At 44.2% G+C, this 22,603-nt stretch overlaps 1 protein-coding gene across 11 annotated transcripts in view; it reads left to right on the forward strand.

Moving 5' to 3' along the window:
• The window catches only part of ATXN1 (ataxin 1), a 363,244-nt gene that overhangs the window by 320,216 nt on the left and 20,425 nt on the right, over window positions 1-22,603 (forward strand). For all 11 annotated transcript variants that reach the window (XM_039866500.1, XM_039866493.1, XM_039866492.1 and 8 more), the window contains one exon: window positions 19,355-21,422. In XM_039866500.1, the coding sequence (XP_039722434.1) occupies window positions 19,515-21,422 (1,908 nt within the window). In that variant the 5' untranslated portion in view covers window positions 19,355-19,514. The remainder of the gene's footprint in view (window positions 1-19,354; window positions 21,423-22,603) is intronic.

Below are 22,603 nucleotides of genomic sequence, written 5' to 3' on the forward strand. Positions count from 1 at the left end.
TAGATTGGCCTGGAACCCAGCATTTCATTTGTGTTTTTCTGTAGTTGGAAAATTTTAGGCTTTAGAAACAAAATGCTCTTGGCTTTTTTTTTGGAGTGCCTATAATATTTTAGGCACTATCCTAGGTCCCGGTGTGGGGGAGTACATGAACATGTTCTTTTCTCAGGAAACTTAGGGTCTGGTGTGGTGATTCTCAACCACAGCTGAAATTCTAGATGCCTACTCCCACCCCTAGGCTTTATAACATGGTTGGTTTGGAGTGTGGCCTGGCCAGCAAGATTTTTTAAATCTCCCCAGGTGATTCTAATGAGCTGCCAAGGTTATGGACCATGGGTCTGGTGTAGTAGGTTCCGAAACCTAACTGCCAGTTAGAATTACCAGAGGAATTTTAACAAAATATACATTCTGGCATCCCAGCACAGATCTACTGAGCTTTGGAAAACTACAAGAAATGTGTATTTTTACAGGGGCACAAGTGTTTCTGATAATCGACTTGGGGCAGTGGTCCCCAACCTTTTTTGCACCAGGGACCTTTGCTCATATGAGAATCTAATGCCTGATGATCTGAGGTGGAGCTGAGGCGGTGATGCTAGATGGGGAGCGGCTGCAAATACAGAAGAAGCTTCCCTTCCTCGCCCGCCGCTCACCTCCTCCTGTGCGTCCCAGTTCCTAACAGGCCACTGACCGGTATCATCAGCAGCCCGGGGCTTGGGTATCCCTGATGCAGGGAACCCTCACTGTAATGTACTCATACATGATTGTAATCTAGAAACATAATGCTTATAACAGTTCTAATTTCTTTATTCTCATAGACAAAGCTATTTTTACTCTTTCAGATAATGGCCAAGAGCGCTTGTAGTTGTTTTTAACGAGAGTTTCGCAGCATTCTAAAATTACCAACCCGCCGGCAGTACTCCCCGTTCTCTGAGCTCTTTTCCCTGCCACATTTCTATCAGAGAACCTGTTTTCTGCCTGCTAAGTAATCTATTTTGTGTGGAGTATTTTCATAGACTCCCACATGTAGACATGCCCACTATCCTCTTCTGTTACTGAAGTCTGACTATAACTTCTCCATCCTGCTTCGGTCGAAGCACAAAGCGAGCCTTCGGAGTGTGCCTGGCTGTGGTCATTTCCCCTAAAGATCTCCCACCATCCTGAGGGTCGTTCATCACGAAGTGGGGCCCTGTGTGCTTCTGTGTCATCTGGTCCTGGGAGTTGGTGTGAGGGATCTTGTAAACCCACGTGTTTAAATAAAAAATCTGCCACACTGTCCTTGAGCACAGTTTAAAATCGGCTTTGAAATAGAAAGCAAACCTCTGCCATCTAAAGCAATTCTCATACCTGATTGTTCACAGCTTGTGTACGCCTCCCTGGCTGGGCCTTTCTGATCTCTAGTTGAGAGCTTCCTGCAAAGTTCTCAGGAGCTAATACTTTGTATATGTTACTAGATATGTTTATGATAGGTTCATTTTATCATTTACCTTGGAAATGCTACTGATTGATCCAATCACAGGTTTACTGCTGTTTTTTACCACCCCATCCACCATCCCATGAAACGGAGCAAAATGGAAGCAAACTATATATTTTTTTCAAAATCACAGGACAGAGAAAGATAGCAAGTGTTGAGACTTGGCCTTATGAAAAAAATAAGAGTATCAAACAGAAATAAAATATCTCAATATTTAAGGGGTGCATTTTTCTCCTTAACTGTAACACATTTTTTGTTTTGGAAGCCTCTCTTTAACTAGCCCGTTTTAAGAAATTATAGTGAAATAAAGGCCTTTTTCTTCCATTTCCCAGTCAAAAGTTTAGTCTGTAAAAGACCAGGAATGGAGCGAGTGGCCCTCTGCCCACATCTGGGGCTCTGTACATCATGACATCAGGGGACACTGATTAATAGCAGCTGAAACACTGAAATGAGGCCCAGTTTCCCTTCACTCTGTTGGAATTACATTATAAGGAACACTTACTGATCCTACATACTCGAGAATGAAGCAAAACTTCTTTAAAACCAATCAGGAAAAATAATACCTTTCTTAGAGAATACTAGCGGAACACGAAATGAAAACACTTTGTGTCAAATAATGAAAATAACGAATACATTGACAGAATTCTCAGAGTACTCTGACCATTTCCTTCACATTCTTATAATTATGAAGGAAAAAGAAAAGAGCATTGACACAGTTCCCATGAAAAGAAAAGCAGTTTTTAGCTAATATGTATTGTATACATGATCTATACTTCGGTATTGTGCTAAGTGTTAACATACATTATCTCATTTAATGGTCACCCTAACCCTGCAGAGTAGATATTATCCCCATTTTAATACAAGGAAGCAGAGACTTGGTCAAGTAACGTGCTGTGACACAGAGCCCTGGTCCTAAACAAAGGCGCTCCTATCAGGTATAACATAGATTGCCTAGCTCTTTCTTTGGGCAGAGCCAAATGCCTTACTCCAAGGTGGGTAGGGGAACAAGGGACAAATGTGAGGCTTTTTTCCCCAGTGGCTGAGACATTTTGAAGGAAGATTGACACTATTAGGGGAGTAACTGAATATAGGAGTTAAGTGGCAGGGAGACATCAAAAATGATGCTCTGCTCTTATGTCTGGGGAAATGGTCCAAAACCATTGGCACCAGTATGGGACCAGAGTCGATACTGGTTTAAGAATAGTGATAGGGGGAGCTGGAGCATCCATGTAGAAATTCCTGGCAGGCTGTTGGAGATAGGAGACCAAAGTTCAGGCAAGAAAACATACTCAGATCTTTTCGTGATCAACATTACACTTTCTCAGATACATCGTCCTACAGTGTCTCAGAGCAATCTTTTGAAGATTTTATTATTATCGTTCACACTTTACAGATGAGGAGACTGAGGCTCAGAGAGTTTAACTGTCTCCCAAGGCCACAGTGATAGTAAAGAAAATGAGCTTTGTTGTCAACAGGACACTGACTTCTGTTGTTGCATTTCCATTTGTCTGTTAAACATTTTATTACCTACTTAGATGACAGCCCTCTGATGCCTCCTGCAGCATTATTTGTTCTCTTCATTTGCTATTAGGGCCTTAAATAAAATAGCTGGCCGTTTTTTGTGCATTTACAATGTTGCAGAGATTCTACTTAGGGCATAGGTATTCTAAACGGATTAAATAGGGAAGAGATTGATTTAATTTGTAATGAGTAATTGTGTCTAAAGAAAGTACTGTGCTCTGTGTTCAGATAAATCAGAAAGCTTCCATATATACTGTAGGAATAAACAGCAAGTAATACCAACAAACCCAAATTTAAAACATGAACGCATTTGAATTTTACTTTTGAGTACAGATATAATTGACCGTTTGTTCTGCAAACAAGGCTTTTGTCCAGTGTAGGAGAAAAAAAAATACCACTGCACTAATGTACATTATTTTCTAGAAGAGGATAGTTTTAGAGACTTAATAAACTTTCTGAACTGATAAGATTTGAAATCCCTCAATAACAGAGGTGATGCAAGCAACCTTTTAATTAGAGCTTATTCCACCTAATATCTTCTCTGGAATTGACTGGTGCACATGATGCATGAAGCAACCTGGGAAAGAACTCAAAGGGAGAAAGTGTGTTTTATTTTAATACAGTTGAAAATATGACCTAAGCGAAGGAGGTAGGGAGGAGGGCCCTTCTCAAGAGATAATTGTAACAATCTACTTATAGTCTGGCAGCATGCCAGACTCTGGACAAAGTTCTCTGAAAGTGTGAATTCACAAAAAGCCTTGGGGAAGTCCTGGTATTATTCTTACCTTAGAGATAAGGAAACTGAAGCAGAGCTTCTGGGTGAGGTCCAACTCCAGCAGTTAGGATCCCAAGCCCATGCCTTCAGTTCCACAAGAGGAGATCGTTTGATGCTTGAAAGCAGTTCATTGCTAGAGGTGGCTTTCCTTGAGGGCTCCAGCCTGGATGCAAGGCTCTGACTGCATTATCCCATTCAGTGCCATCAAAACCCCATGAGATTCAGCTTATTATGACCTCTATTTTCTTAAAGAGGAAAGCAAAGCTTAGAAAGTTGAATAACTTCCCCTAGAGTCACCAATTACCAAATGCCAAAAGCCAGAAGTCTAGCTCAGGTCTATGTGACACCAACGTCAACCATATGCTGATTTCCCTGCTGTATGAATTATGTTAGAGTTGTGGGTTTCTAAATGCAAAGAACAGGCAGAGCATTTCTTCTCTTTGACCAGCTTTTCATGACAACCTCTCTTTCACTGCATGTCCAAGAAGTACTGCATAGCAGGGGATTCCCTCTTCCCAGACCCTAAATTAAATAAAAGAATAGAAAACTGCCCTGACATCTCCTGCTGAATGCTATTGAGTTGACAGTGTGGCTCATTCAGAGGGCGTCGGCATTCTTCCAGGGAGGGTGTAAAAAAATTTTTTTTTATTGAATGAATACCTGATTAAGCTAATGACGCTGAGCCAGGGGGAGGAGGAGCAACGTGGCAGCCAAATTCTGTAGGGTTTCTGGCAGCTCATTCACGGCCCTCCGTGCTCCACCGGCTTCGTGCTGGGCCGCCTGCCAGCCCCAGGAGAAGCTGCAGTAATTACTCAGCTTTTTGATTGGAAACAGCCGCAGGTAGCGAGTCATCCCATTGTCCGTTTTGTTGGCGATTGGAAACGACTCAGGCTTCTTGGGCTCCACTGTAGCAGCCTCACGCTGAAATAAATGTAGGTGGAAAGTAGGTTTCCCACGTGTTCCGCTTTTCAAAGTGGACCATTCATCCTTTGAGGATCAGAACCCAGCCACCCATTCACTGAGTATGAGTCATACCCCTCATTTTAAAACAAACATTTATTTCAGAGAGAATTCTTATCTTGGCTGAGTTTTACAGCTTGTCTCCCTATTCTTTCTATGCTTGATTTAGTCTGGTTTCAATAAAATTGTTATCTTTGTAAATACATATTCCTTCCAGTAAATCCGAAGACTGCCAGAAGCATTTCCTTAGGATTGATGGTAGGACAATCTGGACATAGTTTTGGATAATTGGATGTGGATTTTTAGAGGCCTTCTTGCATAGCATACATCTTTAACGACATCTCACATGGCGTACTTGGACTTCCTGCTACGGGAAGCATCCGGGGTTGATATTCTCACAGGAGAATTTGTATTAGAAATGGAATCTCAAAGTGCAGATGCTTTTCAAATACACCGTATTTTATTTTCCTCCACCGTGAGTTCCATTTTTGATCCAACACTACCATTACATCAAAAAAGCTAGAAGAAGATCCAGAAACGCTTCGCCTTTTAGTAGCCAATTTTTAGAAAGACAAAACTGCAATGGACAGACTTGGGATGAGAACAGTAAACCAACAACGAAAGAACAACGGCCCTAAAATCTCAAGGGATTATGAAATTTCAGTCTTTACCCAGCATGGGGAGTTTACGATCTAATGAGGAAGACATGTGAAAACAAGTAAAAAGTACAGTGAACACAGTGAAAGACTGTGGTTGTTCTGTAAGTTCTGGTGAACTTCAGAGAAAGAAGGGATGAGCAAGACTGCAGTGGTCTTAAGTGGCTTAGCCAAGGTTTCAAGAATTATTACAAAAGGAAGTAGCCATCAAAAGCCCACTATGGGCAAAGGCATGGAGGGAGTGGCTCGTGTCACCGTGTAAGGGGACTGAATGAATAGCTGAGCAGACAGCTATAGGACAGTGTGTGCATAGACAGAGCAGGATGTTAAGGGGCACAGAGATTTTGGGTATAGGGTGAGGTTGGAGAGAAACTAAAATGATGGCTGAGGAGAGACATGAGAGAGAGCTTAGAACTGTGATTCTTAAAGTATGGTTTCTGGACCAGCAGTGTCTACATTATCTGGGAATTCTAAGTATGAGACCCACTGGATTAGAAAACAAGCAATAAGGTGCATTGTGGAAGGGCCAGTGGCTGGAGGGGAATGTACTCAGACAGAACAGAGGGGATGCACATACCTGGTCCATGGCCTGTTAGGAACTGGGCCTCACAGAAGGAAGTGAGCAGCGAGCGAGCGAGCAAAGCTTCATCTGTATTTGCAGCCGCTCCCCAGAACTAGCATCACCATCTCAGCTCCACCTCAGGTCATCGGGCATTAGATTATCATAGGAGCACCTGTCCCTGGTGCCAAAAAGGTTGGGGACTACTGCCCTATGGCCTTAAGCCATGTGTTTGAAGACTGGAACAGGATGTAACTGTACCCATTTGTTTCCGTTTTATCTGCGGTGCTTTCACACTACAGTGGCAGAGTCGAGTCATGGCCTACAAAGCCGAAATTATTTACTTGTGGCCCTTCACCAAAGTTTGCTGGGCCCTGATTTAGAGGGTGGGACTGACACTATGTAGTAGTTTAATACAGGGGAGAAGAGGAGGACAGGGACATCAACCAGCCCTCTGTCTTGAGTAAGCAACGACAGGATAGAAAACTTTGGGTACTACCTTAAAATGATGCTTCTTAACTTTTTATTGCTCAAGGTCTCCATTGTGAATGAGGGAAAGCACATACAATTTAAGGGCTTAAAGATGCCCTGACGTCCAGCCATGGAAAGCAGGCTAACTCCAGCAGGTATTTTGGGGATCCATGTAGCTTTAAGTAGAACTGGGGTGGAGGGCAGCACCGTGAAGTTTAAAAACAGAATTGCAATTGGTTTTCAAACTTTTTAAATCATGATTTATAATTTTTAAAAATTCTTTTTTATTATGATAAAATGTATATAATGTAAAATTTACCGTTTTAACTATTTTTAAGTATGCATTTCATTGGCTTAGGTACATTCACATCATTGTGTAATCATCACCAGTATTTATCTCCACAGATTTTTCATCATCCCAAACCATAACAATAACTAAACAACAACTCCCATGGCCCGTCCCCCCAGCCCCTGGTAACCTCTGTTCTACTTTCTGCCTCTATGAATTTGCCTATTTTAAGTACCTCCTAGAAGTGGAATCATACAATATTTGTCCTTTTATATCTGGCTTCTTTCACTGAGCATTAACGTTTCATGATTCATCCATCTTATAGGATGTATCTGAATTGCATTCTTTTTTTAAGGCTGAGTAAGAGCCCATTTTGTGGATAGACCACATATTGTAATCCATTCCTCTTCTGATGGACATTCAGATTATTACCACCTTTTGGCTGTTGTGAATAATGTTGCTATGCATGTTGTCATACAGTACCTGTTTGAGTCTCTGCTTTTCATTCCTTTGGATATATACCTAGAAGTGGGATTGTTAGATCATATGGTAATCTACATTTAACTTTTTGAAGAACTGCCAAACAGTTTTCCACAGCAGTGCTCCGTTTTACATTTCTACCAGCAGTGCACAAGGGTTCCAATTTCTTCACATCCTCACCACTGCTTGTTACTTTCCTTTTTTTTTTTTTTTTTTTAAGTAATGGCCATCCTTTGGGTGTGTAGTGGTGTCTTACTGTGGACATGTAATTTACTTTTAAAGTGCAGTAAAAGGAAGTGAGAACACCATTTTTACGTTGATGGGGTGAGGGAAATGATTGGAGACTATATTTAAACATCTCAAGACATTCCGCCGGGGAGTGCTGGAGTTAACAGGGAACTTAAAGGTCATTATGCCAGGGGCGCTCACCTCTGGTTGCACATTAGAGTCTTAGTGCTGGTCCCCACCTTCAGGAATTTTGATTCGGTTTGTCTGGGAGAGTCTAGACATTGTTATTGTTTTTAAAAGCTCCCCAGGTGTGTCCAGTATGCAGTAAGGGTTGACTTCTTAGTCTGCAGGTGAGGAGAGTGTGGCCCTGAGACTAATGCTTTGAGCGTTCTTGTTTCTGAGCCCAGAGCTGCTGCCACCAAGATACCCATTGTTCAGCCTGACCAAGAACACAGTGAAGTCAGTATTGTCCTAGGCACATTTGCAGTTACCTCTGTGCCCTAAAGGAAGTACTTTCTCCAAAATCCGAAGAGCCAGATGATGGAGCCCAGCCCTCCACTTGGCCTGTTGGGATGGTCAGGATTCAGTAGCCATGCGAGATTTCTAGTAGTTGTTTCTACTAAATGGACTGAGAGTATGGAGACACAGCCAAGTCAGTTGATGAGCTGGCTGCCCTCATTGCTCCAACACTTTCAACTGTATACTCAGAACATTGAACCACTCAGTGCTTCTTACATGTGTGTGCCATCGGGTAATTGTCATGGGGAGTCTTTATGGGACCAGGCCTAGATCAAATTATACCAGGTAGTATGTTCTCCTCCCTCTTTCTGTTCCACTCATCTGTCTGTCCACTTGCCATTGTGTAGGGATGCATAGATTTGGATTGATCTAATCCTTGGTTCATGATACCTTCTTATCCCTGAACCCTGGTGAATTTTATTTATTACGTTTATTACTTGATCTGTTTATTTTAAGTATATAATCACCACAAGCTATAAGGAGTTTATGAGCCAACTACAAAGTGAGAACAGTTTGCACAACACTACCCTCACTTCTGACACCAATTGCAAGTTTGGAGAGTTTCCTTAACTACCATCAGGTTGGATAATTCACTAAAAGAACTCACAAAACTCATTGAAAGCTGTTATGCTCATGGTTTCAGTTTACTACAGAGAAAGGATACAGATTATTAAAATTAGCCAAGGAAGGAGGCATATAGGGCAGGGTTCTGGAGGAGTCCAAACCTGGAGCTTCCAAGTACCTTCTCCTCATGGAATCATGGACGGCATTACTTCTTCCTGGCTACAGTGTGTGACCCTGCACGTGGAGTAGTGCCAACCAGTGATACTCACCTGATTCTTGGGGTCTAGCCTTTTTATTGGAGCTCAATCACATACCACCCACATGACACCTTTTGTTGCCAGCACTTCTCGAAGGTCTAGCTAATACCTTTAGTCATTAATTTCCTCAGAGATTAGAACTGATACCACATAGCCCCAAGCCCTCATCATAACTCACATTGTTAAACTGTCCAGTGGTTAATGCCCCCAGGCCAACAGACATACTCCTGTCGGGCAGGACATTCCAGAGGTCTAGAGATCACCTTAGCCAGAGGCAAAGGCCAGACCTCCATTTGTTCAAGGTTGATCCTCACTACACACTAGCAGGTCCACTGCATAATCCGAGAACTGGAACCCAGGTTGTTTCATTAGATGAATCAAGATTTTCGTTTTATTTCTGCCATTTATTAGCATGGACTCTTAGGCAAGTCACTTACAAGCTGAGCCTCAGTATCCTTGCCTTTCCAGTGGGATGATCATACACTGGTCATTATTCGTAAGTAAAACATCACCATAGCCTGCACACAGAAAGCCTCAGTGACTTCTGTCATACCCAGTTTGCCCTGGGGAGCTTGAGTCCCAGGAGGTCTCGGGGCCTTTGTGGTCAAGAGGATTAAAAAGGTGTACAGTGTCCCAGAGACTGTAAGACCACCAAAGAAGGCAAGCCAATGTGATACAGCCCTAGAGGAATGACTGTCTATAGATTATCCAGAAGCCTCAGCTTTCGTTTCATCTGGCCATACAAGGGCAATGAATGCTTTAAGACCCCCTCAGAATGCCTCAGTTCCAGAAAGGCATTTTTCTAACTGGGGAGATTTTTCACAGCCTCTGTTTATAAATGTGGACCATCTAATTTCTCAGAGATCCAGTCCCCTGGTGGCCTTAGAATCTAACTAAGCCTCTTCTAGCTACTACTGGCCCTTTACTTTGTGGTGTGTAGCAAAGCATATGAGAGTGTGTGTGAGGAGACAGCTGGCAGCCTTCCCTGTGGGATGTGGAAAGAAGATTCTGCATTTCCCCACCATGCCTTTTGGGAATTACTCATCCAAGAAGTATTGTGGAAAAGCAGGCAGAGTGGAACAAGGATCCATTATACTTAACCCTCACCGTGAAATGCCAAGCTTGAGTTTATCCTCTGACCTTTCTGTTCATTCTGTCTGCATATGCTGAGTTAGTTGCTTTCACGCTTTTTGGTGTGAACGGGGGCCTGTGCATCGGAAATTATTATAAATATAATCCCATCTGTTGGCCGAAGAAAGAAAATAAATTTCCAAACATCTATAACTTTCTCTTTTGTGTAAATCACAGGTGTGAGATATTGTATTGATTTGATCATGGAACCAGGCATGATTGGTAACAGATAAGTGTGGGTGAAAACCGGGGATTCACCAGAAAGCATTTGCTGAATTATAATTATGATAGCTACCATTTATTGAGTGTGTACATTATGCCAGGCACTGTGCATATTAATTTCTCCCCATTTTATAGGCAGAGATAGTAATTACAAGATTACACACTGTTGAAACACATGCCTCCCTAAACTGAACACATGTTTAATTCTGAGTAAAATAAAAATTACATTTAAAAAATTACATAGGCAGTTAGGGATTTATAAAGCCAGGTTTTGAACCTGTACTCTACCTACGCCATAGCCTGTTCTTTCTACTATATTATTCTCTATGTCCTCCTCCTTATTATTAGTAGTAATAATATTATGTTATCAGTATTAATGATAATGATATTAATATTTTATCTTGATATTTAAAATATGCCAATGGATGTGAATGCGTACTGAATTCTGTAGTGAGATCTATCTCTATAGGGCTAAGAACATTAAATTGAGAGTCAAAAATGCTTCCCAACCCCCATCCTAATTATGTTACTGTGGCCAGTTCTTTGCCCCTTGTCACAACAGTCTGAAGGATGACACAGTGAAAGAGGCCCACTACCTCTGTCCTTAGAACAATTCACTCTAAGAGTGGGCTGAGAACCACTAAACACAGGGTACAGGAAAGTGCCTGCGTAGCTATTCCCAGCCTTCAGCAGAGTGGTGGATAAACAGATTTGGGAGTCCCAGGGTGGCTAATCTGGCGTGCCTGACACTTTAAAGCAGAAAGGTATTTGCTCATGCATTGAACCAGGGAAGGTCTTGACAGAAAGGCATTTCCAGCTTTTTTGAAAAACTCAAACTCAACCTCTGTTGGACAATTCATTTGGGACCTGTTTCAATTCAGATGGTTATCCCTCCAAGTGATTATTTTTCCGTCTCGAGCCTTTCCAGGAATCCCAGCACAGGCAGGCTGCCAGAGGACACTGGCTACCCGGATGCTGCGGTGACATTCCATGTGAGCCAGCCAGCTTCCCGGGACGGCACAGCCCAGCTGCAGCCTCGGCCCTATATCCTCCTCTTTCGTGCCCTGACACGCAAGCCTGTCCTGTGCACAGACTTTCGTCGTGTGCCCATGCAATGGACCCCACCCACGTGACAGATCTCTTCGTGTTTCCATGGGTGGCAAAACCCACTCAAAACACCAGTATCACTGTCATCATGTTGACTAGGAACGGTAATGGCAGAAGCCAAGAATCTAAGAAAAGCTTCGCCGAAAGCTTGATGAAGGCTGTCTCTCCGTTGGCTGACAGTAGCAGCAAATAACAGAGCCCCATTTATGGATGAGGGAGACAGAAGTTTAGCCACATGCCAAGTGGAGAAGTTCAGTGCAAGGACCGCCAACACAGCTGTGAGTCTTGAGGAATCCCCTCCAGCATCTCCCTCAGGGCCCTCAATCAGCAGAATGACTCTGAGTCAGTTTTTTGCACCGGACTCAGAGCTCCATTGAGCCAGGAAGCACCCAAATGAGACTGTGTTCTTTTGGGTGGATTTAAATGTTTTAATTATTGTATTAAATTTAGTCGCTATTTTCATTGCTAAAAAATCTATAGATGAACAGAGCCCCCAAAACTTATTATTCATGGTCCTAATAATATAAAGAGTAGAGCCTGTTTTCTCCTGCTTTCCCTCTTCCCACTAAAAATCTCAGCTGTCAGTGGTAGCAACCGATCCCTGCCTTCCCAGCAAAGTCCTGCTTCAAAGGAAAGCCCTTTGTGGTGTGAATCGCTGCCATGGACCAAGGAGTCCTGCACCTTAGTGCAGACTTGAACTTGCTTTTTGTAATGCTAGAGGGAGAGAGAGCTTATACAGACCCCATGTTAGTGTCCACAGTTCTCTATGTGCAGAATGCTGTCTCTGGGGTCTCACCCCTACTATAAGGTGGATCACAATTGGATGGGTAGCATTGAGCTTGGTGCTGGGTGGTGCTGGTGGTCCCTGGCTCACTTGCTTTTGAAGTAAAAAGATCCCCATCTCTCTTCCTTAGTCAAATCAGCCTGCAACACTGAATGCCACACCAACTGGTCAGTGATTAGTGCTAAATATGGTGCCAGGGTTGCCTGGACATCTCCTCTCTTCTCTCTATGCATTCTGTCCCTTTTCTACATGAAAATAAAGAAAAAGGATATTTGCTCTTAGGCTGCCATCACCACAGTGGATCCCAATACACCAGTCTACTCTGCATCATGGGTGGGTAGAGCAAGAAAGTGATTCTCAATGCCAGTTCTCCCTCTGACTGTGAGGTCTCGGCCAAGCCTCAGTGTCTCCATCCGAAAAATGGAGATAAAAATATAAACCTCATGAGTTTGTTTTGAGGAGTAAATGAGATGTTTAAGTAGAGTCATTGGCATATATTAGATGATCGATAGATGGAAGCTATTTTTATTTGTTTCCTAGGACTGACGGAACAAATTGCCATAAATCTGGTAGCTTAAAACAGTGGAACTTGGGCATTATGATAAGTGAGATAGGTCAGACAGAGAAGGACAATTGCCGAAAGATATCACTTATATGTAGAACCTATAAAAAGCTAAACTTATAAAAACAGTAGAATGGTAGGGGCTGGGGATGGGGCAGTTGGAGAAATATTTAAGGGTACAAACTTACAACTAGTGGATAAATAAGGTCTGGAGATCTAATGCATGGCACAGTGATTATAGTCAACAAACAGTATTATAAACTTCAAATTGCTAAGACGAGATCTTAATTGTTCCCAACAAAAAAGAAATTATAGCTTTGTGACAGGATCAGAGTGTAAGCTGACACCACTACCGAAGTAGTCATATTGCAATATATGAATGTATCAACTCAATACATTGTACCCCTCAAACTTACACACTGTCATGTGTCAATTATATCCCGATTTAAAAACAAACAAACAAACTTGTTTCCTTACAGTTCTGGGCTCAAGAAGTCTGAAATTAAGGCGTCAACAGGGCAGCGCTCCCTCCCAAGGCTATAGTGGGGACTCTTTCCTGACTCTGCCAGATTCTGGTGGCTTCACGCATTCCTTGACCACATAACTCTCTTCTCTCTGCCTCTGTCTTCACAGGGTGTTCTTGACTGTGTCTCCAATCTTTCTTTGCCTTTCTTTTATAATGACACTTGTCATTGGATTTGGGGCCCACCTGGATAATTCTGGATGTTCTCATCTCAAAATCCTTAATTACATTCCCTTTTTAAAATTACAGTCACATTCACAGATTCCAGATGGATGTATCTTTTAAGGGTCCACCATTTAATCCACTACTCCATCTGATTAATGATACAGGTTAAGGTTTACATTTATCTATTCTTTATGTCTTTAGGCACTTGCGTGGACTTGTTTCTAGCATGGATTACCAGCTTACCCTGTGTGACGGGGGTGCCAAGTGGAGAAGGGAAACCTGAGTGTGTTGGGGTGAAGATATCAAACAACCTATTTTGCAAAGTTATCCCAGGTTTCAGCTCACCTCTCAGGTGGTTTCCTGCCTGAATGGACCTGGATAGGGCCCTCCATCCCCTTCAGAAACCACCTTATTTTGGACCCAGAGACCTACCCGGCGAAGCTCCATGCTTGGGCACAGCAGGAAGAGCAAATGATCAGTTCTCTTTGAAGATACAGCCAAAATGGAAATCGGAAAGTAGGCTAGGCTTAGAAGCAAGCTACCTTGATACAGGATGGAATTACAGCCTCAAAATATTTGTGATAGGAAAAATGTAAAAGTAAGTAGGAAATGTAAAAGTAACAAGGAAAGGGTGATCACCACCAGTTACCTCAGACCATCAGCTTGAGACTCCAAACGCTCCCTCAACACCTGGGATGACACAGGGATCCCTACCTCACTCAGGCAGCCCAGCTCATTTTTAACAGTTCTGATTACTTGCTAATTTCTGCTATATATATCAATGTCATTTGGAGCTCAGTTCTGTTTTCCTGCCTTTCACAGACAGCCCTTTATGGATGTGAGCATTGCGATCATGCTCCAGTTTTTTTGTACTTCCCCGGGCCACATATCTTCAGTTGCCTCTGCTGTCACTTGCCTGCCTTGTGTCCAGACCTCTCGCTAACCAGATCGCTCCACCCCGAACATTCCTCATGTTACCGGTGTCCCTTGCCTTAGTGCTTTGACTTTGACAATGCCGTATATTGCAGAATTTAAAAAAAAAAAAAAAAAATTATTTCCTTATTCTGAACATTGTACTTTTTTAAATGAAGATTATAATTATTCCAGCTTTTTAGGCACCATACTAAACCGTTGATTTGTATTGACTGTATAATCCAAAAAAAACCCACAAAAACCCTAGGCTCTTCTATTTGAACCATTCTAAAGCCAGATCAGTAGCCATTTACTTTTATTCTCATTAATCTTAATGTTCTTGGTTTTGTGCCATCACTTCCAGGTCTGGGGATATATTTGAATTTTTAATTGCAATAATATATTAAGCATCCCTTCCAGTCTTCTGTTACCTCTAAGTATGACAACCAAAACTGATAAAATGTTTAACAGAATAGAACTAAAAATAGAGTTCTGGCATACCATTCGCTCCACGCTGACATTAAACAATTAAGGTCCACTGTACATACTAGAAACAAAGAAAGTGATAAATGAACGTGTGATCCACTTCCTTTGGGACGTGCCTGTTCAGTCAACCATGAAGGTGTCTAATTATACTATCATCCGACTCACCTTTTTCCTGGAAATCCCAAGTATGTCAGAGTTGGACTTATTTTTAACATCTAACCTAAATACAGTGTCTTCTGCCAGCACACCCTATGGATCTTTCGGTTTTGTTTATAACAGAACAGAGAGGAGATTGGCATGTCAGGACTCAGAGAATCTTTGCCATGTCCTAGTGACCTCTCCCGTCAGGTCCGGCTGTTCTGTCTCCTAAATGGTCATATGGTTTTTCCAGAACTGAGACAAGCTCATCAGCCTGCATTTCTTTCTCTTTAAAACTGGAACCATGCCTCTGTTGTGCATACATGGCAGACAGTCATGGGTTTCACTCAAACTGAGAAACTCTCAGGATTGGGTGAGCTCGACATAGCAACCCAGTCACATGCCGTTACATGGGAATGCATTTTTAGGACTATGTGTCTCAAGTTCTAGGAGTGTCTTCTATTCAGAGCAGTTGGTTGTTATTTACAGGACTTGGAGTCTGGGGATACGCTCCCAAATATCTCAGCACAGAAGCATCTTGTTTTCCTATCACTTCTGAAATAGTCTGAATCCATGGTAATGGGGGAAACATTTTTTAATTATAGAAAAGATGTGTGTGGTACTTCCTTTGTTAAAAGTTTGTATTTCTTTCTGGAGAGGATTGAGTCATGTATAAAATGTGTGATAATGGACTTTGTAAAGTATATTCCCCTATATTTCTTGAAGGTAGAAAGAACCAGAAGAAAAGGAGCATCTGCTATTTAGAACTGTATTAATCTAGGTGACACCAAAGTAAACAGCTTAGTTTTACCTAAATGTTCACTGCTTATCTCCAAGGCTCCATCAATTCTGTTTACATGTAGCGCCTAGTTTGGTTTCCCAGCACCTACCTCAGTGGATAGAGGCTGGGGATGTTTACTCTGCTTAGGAACTTATGAGTAGAAATTTTAATCTTACCTGAGTTTCTGAAACCTTGCTATGCATATGACTCACCTGGGGATCTTGTTAAAATGCACATTCTGAATCAGGAGGCCTGGGTGGGACTTGAGATTCTACATTTCTAAAGCTGCTGGTGTTGCTGGTCTGAGGACCACACTTTGAATAGCAAGACCTTAGGCCACTGAGCTAAATTTTAAAATACTGACAGAGAGATAGATGCAAATGTAGATATAAAGATACTGAAGATGAATGTATTCAGACTAGTGATTATCAGGCAAACCATATGCATTAAACCCTAAATAAATCTATCCCAATTCATCTATTAAGTCCCTCTCCACTTTCCCTTTTCTAATAATATTTAAACAGTATGATCTACATCTGTGCTACTTTGATAACTTAGTATTTATGTAATTGTGTGTGACCCCATATGTTTGGAAGAAATCTTTCTGTTGTGGCAGGAAAATCCAGAGGTGGACTCCCAGAGTGGGGGGCGGGGCGGGGGGAGCGCTGAGCTGTTGGTGTGTTTCAACCCTGAGAAGGCAATTGGGGACACAGAGACCATTTGTCTGCAGCTAGAAGGAGACCCCGAAGGCAAAAATCCCACTCTTTTTTCTTCTCTTCTTCCTTGTCTCTTCCTCTCTTTTTTTCCTACTGTACTTTTCCACCTTCATAATTTACCTCTCCCTTCTTTTCAATCCTATGAATAATCACCCAGTGTACCAAGGACCTAGTGGCATACTGTGGCTCCCTCTGGCGGTTCACTGAGAATACAGCAAGACACAATCCCTACCCTCACAGTGTCTCTGGGTGCTGAGATACAGCCTACAGAGTTTGATAATGAAGCACAGAGAAGGAACGCATGCCCCCAAAATTAAAGTCTCATCTCCTCCAAGCTGCACTGGTAAATAAGAGGCATGGTCTTTCTAAATATAGGAAGAGGATGGGTTGACATTTTTATCAAGTCTGGCCCGTGGTCCCTCCAGTTCTACAATAATATTTGTATCCTTGATTTGTTTATTATTATTATTATTTGGAAAAGATGTTTATCAGTGGATAACTTTTCAAAAGAACACATTTGAATTTGTGTGTTAAGGCCTAGTCTTAGTGGTCCATTAGCAGAAGATCAGCCACAGAGATCTTTAGGGCCAGCTAAGCCAATGTCTCTCAAATAAAGTGTAAATAAACCGAGGCACCACTAAGAATCAAGTCAGCATTCTTTTTTAAATTTACTAAAGCTGAGTTCTTTTGAAAAGTACCTTCAGAGGGGTTTTCTAGTTTTGTATATTGTGCATTCAGTCGTAGGGGCAGTTTACATTTGCATTGCTAATGGACCTCTTTCTGAATGTGTTTGACATTTTGCTTGGCTTTGAAAGGACTTTTCCGCTGCTGCTTTTTCTTCCCTAGAGCTGCCTTGAGCTAATTAACCTATTCCCTTACTGGCTGGGCCTACTGTATGCAAATGTTCTCATTTCAGATTCTGACATACCACTCTTGCGTGAACATCCTTAATGAAATCCTGTAGGGTTTTATTGGATCACTGCTACCGTGGAGCCAGCAGGGGGAGTATGGAATGGTTGGCTTTGAGTAGATCTACACAACTTTGCTAGTTGGTGTGGGAATGTGGGAGCTTATCAAGTTCTCTTAAGGATGACTCTTGAAATCTAAAAGTAAAAGATTATTCTCAGTACTTTTTAAGCAGCGAAAAGGGGCAACTGTTGTTGATGCTTCTGTAGTTTAATTTTATTCTGTCACTGTTTTCAAAATAGCACTGTCATCATAATCGATTCACAAGTATTGGGTGTAAATTATGTGGTACACTCCTTATAAGAGAAGAATGTACAGAACGCAGTTACCCTGGGACTTATAAAGGCTAAAGGTCGGGAGGTAAATAAAATACATTAGTCCTTTGACACATATTTCTTAAGCATTAATATTTTAGAAATTTTTACTTTATTTTTTGTTTCTTTCCCAGTTTTTAAAGTATCCCTAGTCATATCTAATTATTGAAATGTCCTCTGATATTGAGGCACCAAATTTTTAAACCTCTGCCTTCGATATATAGCTGATCACAGTCATTAAAGCTGCGGAACTTTCTCTTATGTCCTTTCATCATGGTGTTCATTAGTGATGTTGAAGCAAAACCGACAAAGGCCACTAAATCACAGGCCAAAAAAAAATTACAGATTAAGGTCGGGAAGTGCAAACTGTGTAGGAGAGATGTGGGATAAATGTGTTGGAAGGGGAGAGGAGGAGCTACAGAGAAAAAAGGGGCTGTGTTATAGTACAGATATCGCTGTTGCTTCAGATAGGCAAAGATCAGATGCTGAAGACGACTTCTTGCGTTTGTTTTAAAATCAGATCCTAGGCTGTACTTCCCACAGCTGTACCTCACAGCTTCCCAGGATCACAGCACATGACAATGTGCATGTCTGCCACTGCTGCCCGTAGGGACGCTTACACCTGCTGCTTGTTAGCCTGGTTCCTGTAGGTCTGTTGATGTTCTGCCTCTTGCCAGGTGGGCATCTGTTTGCCCACTCAGTCTGGCTGACTCGGAATTCACTGGTTACTGAGAGACTGAGATATGTGTCCATAAGAACCAGTTCCAGGTTTACTATTTATATGTTCAGGTGAAAACACACAGGTCTGATTGGTCTGAAAGTGGTTTCACCTCTAGGGTTATTGGTGCAATGGATTTTTCCAAGGAGAAATGGGTGCGGGCGGGAGTGGGCGGGTATGAAGAGAAAATTCAAAGACCACTTAGAAAGGAAGAAAGAGGCGGAATGAAGTAGGTGTATAGCCTTCAATAAGGAAAATTTCAATGCATCTGCATTTTTTTAACTGTAACCATATTCATTTTTAACAGTCTCACAGGTTTCTTTTGGATTTTCATTACCGTGTGAGCGGCTCTACTGGGAATTCTTTGGAAACTTGTAGAGAACAGGATTATTTATGGCTAGCTCTGCCGAGTTGTCTTGTGTCCGGGGCGGGATTAGTGTGTGTGCACGTGAGAGTGTGTATGTGTGTGTTAGGGAAGAGAGAATCGTAGAGTCAGGATGGATGTAGGGTCAGGTGGAATCTTTTGAGTAGTGGCTCCGATAGTTAGGGATTCAGAGATAACATGCTAAATAAGTCAGTTCAGGGCTTTCACTCCTAACCTGCTCCTCCCCAGGGCCTGGCTCTGGGCCTGGCTCTGAGGGCAGGGCCCAGGTGACGTTTACTGATGTCATCTCCCTGTGGGCTTCATTCGATTTTCCAGTAAGGTAAGGAAGAGATGAAGAATGAGACCAGCGTTTCTGAAAAGGACACTTAAGCAACGCATTGTCTACCTTCTAAAAAGAAAAGAAAAAAGGAGAGAGGCTGTGAGAAACATGTCTTAGGGGAGTTAACTTCATAAAAAGGTATCCGCTTTAAGTTTTGACTTGCTCGATGTCTTAGTAATCTTCCTGAGGTGCTATGTCTTACCTGCTTTAATGCTGGGGCTAGGATCGGGTTTTTGGAATTAAAGTTGAAACCGGAAGCCTAGTCTTAATCTTGTGGAGGATGTTCTTTTCTGGTGCTGATATCTCGATTTCTTTTCCCTCCTTCTCTTTCTTCTCCCTTTCCTCTTACCCTTGTCACTACCCTCTTTCTTTTCCCAGATTCCAGAGCTGCTGCTGGCGGATCGCACCCACGGGGAGATGATTCCTCATGAAGAGCCTGGATCCCCTACAGAAATCAAATGTGACTTTCCTTTTATCAGACTAAAATCAGAGCCAGCCAAACAGTGAAACAGTCACCGTGGAGGGGGGACGGCGAAAAATGAAATCCAACCAAGAGCGGAGCAACGAATGCCTGCCTCCCAAGAAGCGCGAGATCCCCGCCACCAGCCGGCCTTCCGAGGAGAAGGCCACGGTCCTGCCCAGCGACAACCACAGGGCAGAGGGCGTGGCATGGCTCCCAGGCAACCCTGGTGGCCGAAGCCACGGGGGAGGGAGGCATGGCCCGGCAGGGACTTCAGTGGAGCTCGGTTTACAACAGGGAATAGGTTTACACAAAGCACTGTCCACGGGGCTGGACTACTCCCCACCCAGCGCGCCCAGGTCTGTCCCGGCGACCACCACGCTGCCCACGGTGTATCCTCCCCCGCAGTCAGGGACTCCGGTGTCGCCCGTGCAGTACGCTCACCTGCCGCACACTTTCCAGTTCATTGGGTCCTCCCAGTACAGTGGGCCCTACGCAGGGTTCATCCCATCACAGCTGATCTCCCCAACGGCCAGTCCCGTCACCAGTGCGGTGGCCTCTGCCGCAGGAGCCACCACTCCAACCCAGCGCTCTCAGCTGGAGGCCTATTCCACTCTGCTGGCCAACATGGGCAGTCTGAGCCAAGCCTCTGGACACAAGGCTGAGCAGCAGCAGCAGCAGCAGCAGCACTTAGGCAGGACTCCGGGGCTCATCGCGCCAGGGTCCCCACCACCCCCCCAGCAGAACCAGTACGTCCACATTTCCAGCTCTCCGCAGAATGCCGGGCGCACGGCCTCTCCTCCGGCCATCCCTGTCCACCTCCACCCCCACCAGACGATGATCCCACACCCGCTCACCCTGGGGCCCTCCCCCCAGGTCGTAGTGCAATACACCGACTCTGGCAGCCACTTCGTTACTCGAGAAGCCACCAAGAAAGCCGAGAGCAGCAGGCTGCAGCAGGCCATGCAGGCCAAGGAGATCCTCAACGGGGAGATGGAGAAGGGGCGGAGGTACGGGGCTCCCACCTCGGCAGACCTGGGCCTCGCAAAGGCCAGCAGCAAGTCAGCTCCTCACCCATATGAGTCCAGACACGTGGTCGTCCACCCCAGCCCCGCCGACTACGGCGGTCGGGACTCGTCCGGGGTCCGGGCCTCTGTGATGGTCCTGCCCAACAGCAACACGCCCACAGCTGACTTGGAAGTGCAGCAGGTCACACACCGCGAGGCCTCCCCCTCCACCCTCAACGACAAAAGTGGCCTGCATTTAGGGAAGCCCGGGCACCGATCCTACGGGCTCTCACCGCAACAGGCTCTGGGCCCCGAAGGCGTGAAGGCTGCCACTGTTGCCACGCTGTCACCCCACACGGTCATTCAGACCACACACAGTGCTTCAGAGCCACTCCCAGTTGGACTGCCAGCCACGGCCTTCTACGCGGGGACTCAGCCGCCTGTCATCGGCTACCTGAGCAGCCAGCAGCAAGCAATCACATACGCTGGCAGCCTGCCCCAGCACCTGGTCATCCCCGGAACCCAGCCCCTGCTCATCCCAGTTGGCAGTGCTGACGTGGAGGGGTCGGGAGCAGCCTCTGCGATAGTCACATCGTCGCCCCAGTTTGCAGCAGTGCCTCACACCTTCGTCACCACCGCCCTTCCCAAGAGCGAGAACTTCAGCCCAGAGGCCCTGGTCACCCAGGCCGCCTACCCAGCCATGGTGCAGGCCCAGATCCACCTGCCCGTGGTGCAGTCTGTTGCCTCCCCCGCGGCAGCACCTCCCACTCTGCCGCCCTACTTCATGAAAGGCTCCATCATCCAGTTGGCCAACGGGGAGCTAAAGAAGGTGGAGGACTTGAAAACGGAAGACTTCATCCAGAGCGCAGAGATCAGCAATGACCTGAAAATCGACTCCAGCACCGTGGAGAGAATTGAGGACAGCCACAGCCCGGGCGTCGCTGTGGTCCAGTTCGCCGTCGGGGAGCACCGGGCACAGGTAATGTTCACCCAGGTCACACAGGCGGGGTGGGAACACCCCACCACACACCTTCATCATTTCCTGGCAAGATGTTCTTCTTCCAGGAGGCAGACTCATCCATGCTCTGGGGAAAATTAAAGTTTTCATTTATACCTAGACTTTATCCTCCAAATCTTTCCCAGCCAAGTTCTCTAAGGGAATTAAGCCCTAACGCCCTGAGACATCTGCTGTTTGTAGTGAACTAACTTCTCTGCATCTGGAGTGGGGCTAGTCAGGTACCATCTTCAGAACAATTTAAGAAAATCATCACTTAAGTTATGATTTTGTTCTGTGGTTCAGATGAGAACCTGATTGACAAAGGCTGCAGAGTCTGAGGCCCTTCTAGGGGCCATCCTGCCTTCATTCATTCATTCATTCATTCATTCATTCATTCATTATTTCCCATCAGGAAAAGACAGTGCTGGTCTGCTGAGGACATTAGATAGATGCCCAGCATCTATCTAATCACCACATCCCTTACCAACGTCTGGGTTTTAAAATGCAGGTTTTATTATTTAGAACAGGTGAGGAGACAACAGCCATTAAAACATTGTCTGTCATACTCAGGTCCTAGGAGGGGATACACCACACGGGGTGACGCGGGGAAACACCAGCGTCAGGAGGCAGAGGGGGTAAGGAGACAACGTGGGCAGGAACCTTTGTTGTGGTTTCTGTGGGGAGGAATGGATGAGGTAGGGTAGGCAGGTTTAGGATTGGCTAGTTTGAATAATTTCAGTGGGTTCTGTTCCTACTTATCTAGTACCTACCATGGGGTGATTAGGGCAGGGAGATGGTGGCCTGGAGTCTGAGACCCTGGTAGAGGAGGTGGTTAGGAGTGTGGGTGGATAGTTTGCATATAAAGGTCACTCTCCCAGGAGAGTTGGTCGCTAACTCTAGGAATTAGCTAACCCTGAAAAGGATAGTCCCTCCAGAGTCAGCAAAGCTCCCAGATGTCAGAACATCAGAACATAGAAAATAAAAGATACAGTTAAAACAATTCAAGAAGTCAGGGCTGTCCCAGGTGCTCTCCTGGGCTTGTTGAAAATAGGAACCCCAAGGGTCAGATGCAGCCAAAGTGAGTCATGTCAAAAACTGGAACTATGATTAATTCTCTCCAGTCTCCTTCAATGCACCCTTTCCTCATCTCTTAAATCTCTTGA

The sequence above is a fragment of the Pteropus medius genome, unplaced genomic scaffold (assembly GCF_902729225.1).
Source record: "Pteropus medius unplaced genomic scaffold, Ma_sr-lr_union100, whole genome shotgun sequence".
Taxonomy (NCBI): domain Eukaryota; kingdom Metazoa; phylum Chordata; class Mammalia; order Chiroptera; family Pteropodidae; genus Pteropus; species Pteropus medius.